Source organism: Gekko japonicus, unplaced genomic scaffold (assembly GCF_001447785.1).
Source record: "Gekko japonicus isolate JY-2015 unplaced genomic scaffold, Gekko_japonicus_V1.1 scaffold5541, whole genome shotgun sequence".
NCBI classification, from domain to species: domain Eukaryota; kingdom Metazoa; phylum Chordata; class Lepidosauria; order Squamata; family Gekkonidae; genus Gekko; species Gekko japonicus.
Window position 1 is genome coordinate 20,013 of NW_015167223.1, and position 8,932 is coordinate 28,944.

Consider the following 8,932-nt stretch of genomic DNA (forward strand, 5'->3'; position numbering starts at 1 on the left):
CCCTCTAAGCTGTGGAGTCTTGTGAGCAAAAATTCTACTTTGTGAGCTACTGGCATTAACGCTGTGAGCAGGGCTCTTTTTGTAGAAAAAGCCCAGCAGGAACTCATTAGCATAATAGGCCACACCCAACAGCAGAAACGTATTAGCATATTAGGCCACACCCCCGACAGCACAGCTCATTAGCACATTAGGCCGCACCCCCATGTTACCAGAAGTGTGGTCATCCAGCCACACCCACCTTCTGCTTCTTATTCTGTTTACCTTGTTTGTTGTCAAAACCCAGGGCCTTTTTTGTAGCAGGAACTCCTTTACATGTTAGGCCACACACCCCTAATGTAGCCAGTTTTAATGAGTTTCTGCTGTTGTGTGTGGCCTATTATGCTAATGAGTCCCTGCTGGGCGTGGCCAACTCGGGAGCCAGCCGGAACTCCGTTCCTGTGCGTTCCTGCCCAAAAATAGCCCTGGCTGTGAGCAAGCAATTTGACGACTGTATAAATTAGTTTGCTCTGGAGCCATCCCTTCCTGAGCAAAGACAAAAATGTGTGAGCTGGAGGCTAAAAAACTGTGAGCTAGCTCGCACTCACTCAGCTTAGAGGGAACAGTGCAGTGGCAAGTGTTTTTTCTCTGCCTTCTCGATGAGCATTTGAAAAGTTCCTGAAGTGGTGCCTCCCCTTCCCCCAAACAGCAGGAAGCCGGCTTGTCTTTTCAGTGCAGATGACCACAACGGGTCACCCAGTACCTTCCAGCAATTAGCATTACCAAAGGATTCCAAGTATTGCGTTATTCTGGAGCAGTGCTATGCAAACACGTGGCATTGTGTTATTTTTGAACAGCGCTAGGCATGCACCAGAGTTTCTTTTTGAAGGTGAGCGCAGGATCGTGACGATGGCATGACAACAGTGGGGTGGGGCCCCAATATACATCAGGTGTGAAAGGGAACCCTCATCTCACAAGAGTGAAGAATCAGATCGCCTAATGTCATGCGGCACCTCATTTGCAAGTGCCACGTTCAACAGTTGCACTGGGAAGGAACCCTCATGTGGAATCAGCCCTGGACTGGCTTTCAAGAGCTGCCAAGCCAGAGCAAAACTTCCATGTGGAAGCAGGGTGTCATTTGACCCAATATGTGTCCACTAAGGTAAAGGTAAAGGTTCCCTTGCTCGAAAGCCAGTCGAGTCCGACTCTAGGGTTGCGGTGCTCATCTCCGTTTCAAAGCCGAAGAGCCAGCACTGTCCGAAGACATTTCCGTGGTCATGTGGCCGGCATGACTAAACACCAAGGCGCACGGAACGCTGTTACCTTCCCACCAAAGTGGTACCTATTTATCTACTTGCAATTTCTTGCTTTCAAACTGCTAGGTTGGCAGGAGCTGGAACTAGAGATGGGAGCTCACTCCATCATGCGGCACCCGTGTCTCGAACTGCTGAACTACCGACCTTCCACAGCCTGCAGTTCAGCGTCTTAACCACTTGAGCCACCGCAGCTCCATGAGTGAGAGTATTTCCCCCCCCCCCCCCGCTTCTTTTTTAACTGTTGCACATACCTCTAGTGACATCTGGTGGCCACATAAGTTAAATACAGTGGCCTGCTGCGTTTGTTAGATACTGATCTAACTATGGCTGTATGAAGTAGCCCTTAAATACTCAGAATACACAAAGATGACTTGCTGACTTTTCAGGGGACTTGAATGTGCTGAATTGGTTGTGGGGAAGGACTCTATTCTGGGAGAACCGGTTTTCTTTCCCCACTCCTCCACTTGCAGCTGCTGGATGACCTTGGGCAAGCCATAGTTCTGTCAGAGCTGTCCTTGAAAGAGCAGCTCTCTCAGAGATCTCTCAACCCCGCCTACCTCACAGGGGGTTGTGGGGAGGGGAAGGGAAAGGAGTTTATAAGCCGCTCTGAGACTCCGAGTGAGGGGAGGGGTATAAATCCAATCTCTTCTTCTTCTTCTTCTTCTTCCTCATGGGTGGCTTGACAGAGGCCCAGTTTCCAGACATCTGATTTTCTCTTGACTTTTTGAGACACAGAACTTAGTTAAATCATTCACATGAGACTGGCTTGACCTGTGGTGATCTGCTGGGAAAGGCAGCTCTTTTAGGCCCATGCCAATTTGAACAAAAATTATTCTTCCGAGTCACCTCCGCGTCCCAGTCGACTCCCATTCAAGCTTCAGGAAAAAAATCTTTCCTTGCATAACAGGAAGGGATTCAGATCACCGAGAGCGGGAAGTTCCGGATCAGCCGAGAAGGGACGCTGACCATCCGAGACCTGGGGAAGGCAGATCAAGGGAGATACGAATGCATCGCCCGGAATACCTTTGGGTTTACCTCCAGTACTATGCAACTGACCGTCATTGGTACGACAAATCTTGCTTTTCGTTTGTCGGTTTCTATAAGTCAGTTGACACAAGTGGCTTTTCCCCCATCCTGCAGCCGTTTGGTGAGGTTAAAATGCACGGACTCTTGCTCTGAGACTTTAAAAATCAGTGTTGCATTTAGGGATACCATTCCCCAGGTGGGGATGGGGGATCTCCCACTTTCGCGGGCTCCTGCCCGTTGCCAGCCAACTGGTCAGAGGGAGGAAATTTCCCCAACCCCAATGCCATGTGCAATGCAGTGGCACAAAGCACAAAAAAACGCTGGCTAAAGATAAACAAAAATATAAAAATAATATTTTATGCCGAGTTCAGTAATACAGTCATACAACTATATAAAGCCGAGGTGTTCTTGCAAGAAACAACAGTCATACAGAAAAATAGAAAAATTAAAGTCCCAAGAATGTCAGTGTGTCTCACTCCTGTTGTATTGTAATTCCTTAGTCCAACTTGACATACGTTCATCATGGAGTGCACTCATATAGTTCCTGGAGCCAGTTTGGTGTAGTGGTTAAGTCTGCGGACTCTAATCTGGGAGAACCGGGTTTGAGTCCCCACTCCTCCACTTGCACCTGCTGATGTGACCTTGGGTCAGTCACAAGCTCTGGCACAGCTGTCCTTGAAAAAGAGCAGTTTGTGTCAGAGTTCTCTCAGCCCCACCCACCTCACAGGGTGTCTGTTGTGGGGAGGGGAAGGGAAAGGAGTTTGTAAGCCGCTCTGAGACTCCAAGTGAAGGGCGGGGTATAAATCCAATCTCTTCTTCTTCTTCTCTTCAAACAATCTTGAAATCCATAAGCCATAGAGACGCGTAGTCCGGATGCAGGCTGCCGCGTTTCTAATAGTTCTTTTTCAAAACCAATAGGCTGCGGTGGGACCCAATCTCAGTAGAAGCGCATAGAGAAAGTGGGGGGGGGCAACGCTCTGCTTTTGGGGCAAAACTCTATGGTTTGAGGCTGTTTTTACCATAGAGTTTTGCCCCAAAAGCAGAGCGTCACCCCTGATATTGCCGATGTGCCAATGTCACTTTCGGGTGACGTCAGTGCATTGCACAACATCCCTGTCCACCCCTGGGACACCCCTCCCCCAAATTCCCCCTCCAGTGTGACGACGGAACCTGGCAACCCTAGTAGCCTTCCCTGTTTTGTGTGTGTTTGTGTAGGGACTATGTAAGAAATGTGTGGTGCAAACAAAACAGCAGCGCCTAGCGATCATTAAAAAGTGTAGGGTGCAAACAAAGCACAATCTTTCATTCCTAAGCACCGTGACCTGTGCATGTTTTAAGCTAACAAACTGATGAAGAGCTCGTGTGTTTGAAATGTGTCGGTGGTGAAGAACAGACCATGAACGTCTCTAAGAACTGTATCATTAACTATTGTGGTTGTTTCCCCCCGTTTCTAAAAAGCAACCAATGTTGTCCGGAGCGGTGACACCTTCGTTGCCACCTCAATCCAGGAAGCCATCAGCAGTGTGGACCACGCAATCAATTCTACCCGAACGGAACTGTTCAGCAAGTAAGATTGCCTTGGAGATTAATTCACATACCTAGTCATAGTACGGGAGATGCTTCTTCATTGGGACATTTGGTTAACAGAGTTTGCCCAGCCATAGAAGCGTGATGCTGAGTGCAGTAAATAAATCTCCCAAGAAGTATGTTGGGGGGGGGGTAAACTTTCATTTATTCAAGTAGACCCAGTTCACATTCAGCTTGCAGTCAAAAGGAGACAGACAAACCTAATCTAAAGAGTACTTTCCCTATCGCAAATGGCCAGTCTGTCCGGCATCACGTGTGTGGGAGTATGAGGGCATTGTCTCTACAGGAGAGACCTGCAGAGATGCGTCTCCACGGAAGGCCATGTTAAAGCAGTGAGAGGACAAAGGGAAAGGATCAGGTTAAGACAAAGAGAGGCGTCCCCTTCAAGGAGATAACATCTATACACCCTTAGAGTGATGTAGCGCTCCCCCATGTCCAACCATGCTCATTCACTCCAACAACTTCTGTGATTCCAAACCTGTGTGGGTGTGAGAATTTTGTGTTGTTAGGTGAGAAGGCTTGTAGTTCCTGGGAGGAGAGCAATCAGGAGGGTGCTGATGTGCCACAGGGGCTCGGCTCACTGCCAGACACCAGTTGTGTAGGAGGCAACAGACGTTGCATCCTGGATCTGTGCTGCAACGACCTTGATCTGAGATTCAGGGGCCTAAGTAGGACCTGGATGGAGTGTGTGGGGGAGGAGGCAAAAGGTACACTTTGCTTGGGTTAACCAAATCCCTTGAACTGGCCCTCAGTTGATTCTTTCTGTTCCATCCCCAGTCCAGGATCTTAAATAGAAAGGAACAAAATAATGCAGGGAAGTGGAACTTTGAACGACTTCCTGCCAGTTGAAACATCCGCTTATTTAAAATTATCTCTGAATAGGAGGCCCAAAACTCCTAACGAGCTGCTTGCCCTTTTCCGTTATCCACGAGACCCGTACACCATCGAGACGGCCCGGGCTGGTGAGATTTTTGAAAGGACCCTACAATTGATTCAAGAACATGTGCAGCAAGGATTAGTTGTGGACATGAATGGAACAGGTATAATGCGGCACCGGGGATATCTAGCATTGAATCATTAACCATTGGCCTTTCTAACGGAGGGATTAGCCAAAACTGAGCCCGTTTGTAACGGTGCTTCTCAAGGGGGACAATTTTGTTTCTGTAAATACACTGAATTCTGCAATTCTGCTGAATCTAAGCATATGGATAGAGCATATTTGCACAAATACCGAATTACATAGACCAATGATCTGACTCGGTAGAAGGCAGTTTCAAATGTCCTGATGCTAACATTGAATATCTTACGGAGACTCAGTATGCATTCCTTTGCATTGCTTGTGTGTATATAAACTTTTCTTCATTAGAACTAGAAGCTCCAGAATTTTCCTGGGAGAGTCTATGGAAAACACGAGGGTTTAGATGCATATCTGATAATGAGGGTTCAAGAGAGATTTCATTTTTATTTCTGTAGTGATCATTTGGATAATACTTTGGAGATTTGCCTTGCAGGTTACCGCTACAATGATCTGGTCTCCCCTCGCTATCTGAACATGATTGCCAACCTCTCTGGCTGCTCAGCCCACCGGCGCACTCCCAACTGCTCGGATATCTGCTTCCACAAGAAGTACCGGACCCACGATGGCTCGTGCAACAACCTCCAGCATCCCATGTGGGGGGCGTCTCTCACTGCCTTCCAGCGGCTGCTCAAGCCTGCTTACCAAAACGGTTTCAACCTGCCCCGAGGTTTCTCACTGGCGGAAGAGGCCAGAGAGCTCCCTCTTCCCCTCCCCCGTTTGGTTTCCACCGCCATGATCGGCACGGAGACCATTACTCCGGACGACCAGTTCACGCACATGCTGATGCAGTGGGGCCAGTTCCTTGACCACGACCTGGACCAGACGGTGGCCGCCATCAGCATGGCACGATTCTCTGATGGTGAACCCTGCAGCCAGGTGTGCACCAACGACCCTCCTTGCTTCTCCATCATGATCCCTGAGAACGACCCCCGGGTGAGGAATGGCCACTGCATGTTCTTTGTCCGCTCCAGCCCTGTGTGCGGCAGTGGGATGACCTCTCTGCTGATGAACTCCGTCTATGCCCGGGAGCAGATCAACCACCTCACCTCGTTCATTGACGCTTCCAATGTCTACGGCAGCACAGAACACGAGTCCCTGGAACTGAGGGACCTCAGCAACCAGAGAGGGCTGATGAAGCAAGGCCAAGTGGTCCCCAGCTCTGGGAAGCCCCTCCTCCCATTTGCGGTGGGGCCTCCCACTGAGTGCATGCGGGATGAGAGCCAGAGTCCCGTACCGTGTTTCCTGGCGGGGGACCACCGAGCCAACGAACAGCTGGCCCTGACCTCCATGCACACCCTGTGGTTCCGTGAGCACAACCGTGTGGCCACCGAACTTCTGGCCCTGAATCCCCACTGGGACGGGGACACCATCTATCACGAGACTCGCAAGATCATAGGTGCCCAAATGCAGCATATCACGTACTCCCACTGGCTCCCCAAGATCCTCGGAGAAGCTGGGATGAAGGTCTTAGGAGACTACAAAGGCTACGACCCCAACGTCAATGCAGGCATCCTGAACGCATTTGCTACCGCCGCCTTCCGCTTTGGCCATACTCTTATCAACCCCCTTCTCTACCGGCTCAACGAAACCTTCCAACCCATCCAACAAGGCCATGTCCCGCTCCATAAGGCCTTCTTCTCCCCTTTCAGGATCATCCAGGAAGGGGGCATCGATCCTCTTCTCCGCGGACTCTTTGGGATCCCTGGGAAAATGCGGGTCCCTACTGAACTCTTGAACATGGAGCTGACGGAGAAGCTCTTCTCTATGGTTCACTCGGTCTCTCTGGACCTGGCGGCCATCAACATCCAGAGGGGGCGGGATCACGGTATCCCTCCGTACAACGATTTCCGGGTCTTCTGCAACCTCACGTCTGCTCAGGAATTTGAGGACCTCAAGAATGAGATTAAAAACCTGGAGATCAGGGAAAAACTCAGGAGGTAGGACAGTTTGGCCAAAGGGGAGCAGAGATGCTCAGGATAATTATTTTATTTTCGGTCATTTATGCCTTGCATCTTCAGATACCTGCTTGAAGCACGTGGCGAAAGAGAGTACGACGATGCAATTTTTTTTTTTAAGCCAAAACTTTTTTATTTGTCCATAAAACTTACAGATATAAATACCGTATAAACGTCTTTACAAGAAAAGAAAGGATATCAAACTACAACAATCCAAACCCTACAACCAGGGCTGTTTTTGTAGGAAAAGCCCAGCAGGAACTCATTAACATAATAGGCCACACCCAACAGCAGGAACTAATTAGCATATTATGCCACACCCCTGACAGCACAGCTCATTAGCACATTAGGCCGCACCCCCGTGTTACCAGAAGTGTGCTCATCCAGCCACACCCACCTTTTGCTTCTTATTCTGTTTGCCTTGTTTGTTGTCAAAACCCAGGACTTTTTTTGTAGCGGGAACTCCTTTGCATGTTAGGCCACACACCCCTAATGTAGCCAATCCTAATGAGTTTCTGCTGTTGGGTGTGGCCTGTTATGCTAATGAGCTCCTGCTGGGCGTGGCCAACTCGGGAGCCAGCCGGAACTCCGTTCCTGTGCGTTCCTGCCCCAAAATAGCCCTGCCTACAACCATAAACACATCACATATATAACCAAACTGTCACTGTTAATACACTTTTCAAAATCTAGATGTAATTTTAATAAAAGGCAAAATGTAAATACTTATCTGGTAATTTAAATAGTTCACCAGAACTTGATGAGGTGTAATCGAAAAAGGGATACCGTCATTCCAAAAAATTATTAGATAATGTTGGGGTTTGAGCAACCAAGAACTGTGTAGCTATTTTATCTGCCGTATCCCAGCATTTCAACAACCATTGTCTTATGGAAGGTACCCTTGCTTGATTCCATACCTGGGCAATCAAACATTTAGCCGCAAATAACAATATAGAGATCAATTCTTTTTTAAGTATAAAAAGGTAAAGGTTCCCTTGCTCGAAAGCCAGTCGAATCCGACTCTAAGGTTGCGGTGCTCATCTCTGTTTCAAAGCCAAAGAGCCGGCGCTGTCCGAAGATGTTTCCGTGGTCATGTGGCCAGCATGACTAAACAAGGCGCACGGAACGCAGTTACCTTCCCACTGACGTGGTCCCTATTTATCTACTTGGAATTTCTTGCTTTCGAACTGCTAGGTTGGCAGGAGCTGGAACTAGAGATGGGAGCTCACTCCGTCATGCGGCACACTCGGGTCTCGAACTGCTGAACTACTGACCTTCCACAGCCTGCAGTTCAGCGTCTTAACCACTTGAGCCACCGTAGCTCCTTAAGTATAGTTAAGGATAAATTTGGTATACATAAAACAGTCCCAAAGCAATTAAGTAAAACTCCTCTCTAAACTGTAAAATCATCCTAATCTATATGCTGAAATTAGTAAAGAAATAAAACCGGCTGCATAGAATCACAGGCTCATGGAATCATAGAGTTGGATGGGATCTCCAGTAAAACTCCTCTCTAAACTATAAAATCCTCCTAATTTATATGCTGAAGTCAGCAAGGAAATAAAAACCGGCTGCATAGAATCACAGCCTCGTGGAATTATAGAGTTGGAAGGGATCTCCAGGATCATCTAGTCCAACCCCCGGCGCAATGCAGGAAATTCTCAAATACCTCCCCCCTACAGCCCCAATGACCAGTGTTCCCTCTAAGCTGAGTTAGTGTGAGCTAGCTCACAGTTTTTTAGCCTGTGGCTCACACATTGTTGTCTTCACTCAGGAAGGAGGGCTCCAGAGCAAACTAATTGATGCCGTAGCCAAATCGCTCACACACAACTTTAATGCCAGTAGCTCACGAAGAAGGATTTTTGCTCAGAAGACTCCACGGCTTAGAGGGAGCATTGCCCATGACCCCTGGTCCATGCCCAGAAGATGGCCAAGAAAACCCTCCAGGATCCCTGGCCAAAAGTGGCCCGGAGAAAAAGCCTGTTCCACTGAGGAAC

The 8,932-nt window shown here is 48.5% G+C and overlaps 1 protein-coding gene across 1 annotated transcript in view; it reads left to right on the plus strand.

Annotated features, from left to right (window-relative positions):
• LOC107112104 (peroxidasin homolog) overlaps positions 1-8,932 on the plus strand; it is a gene marked incomplete at its 5' end in the record, with an annotated part of 41,869 nt that overhangs the window by 19,915 nt on the left and 13,022 nt on the right. Inside the window, 4 exons of the mRNA XM_015413176.1 lie at positions 2,200-2,356; positions 3,777-3,885; positions 4,788-4,945; positions 5,417-6,920. Coding sequence (XP_015268662.1) covers positions 2,200-2,356; positions 3,777-3,885; positions 4,788-4,945; positions 5,417-6,920 — 1,928 coding nt within the window. The remainder of the gene's footprint in view (positions 1-2,199; positions 2,357-3,776; positions 3,886-4,787; positions 4,946-5,416; positions 6,921-8,932) is intronic.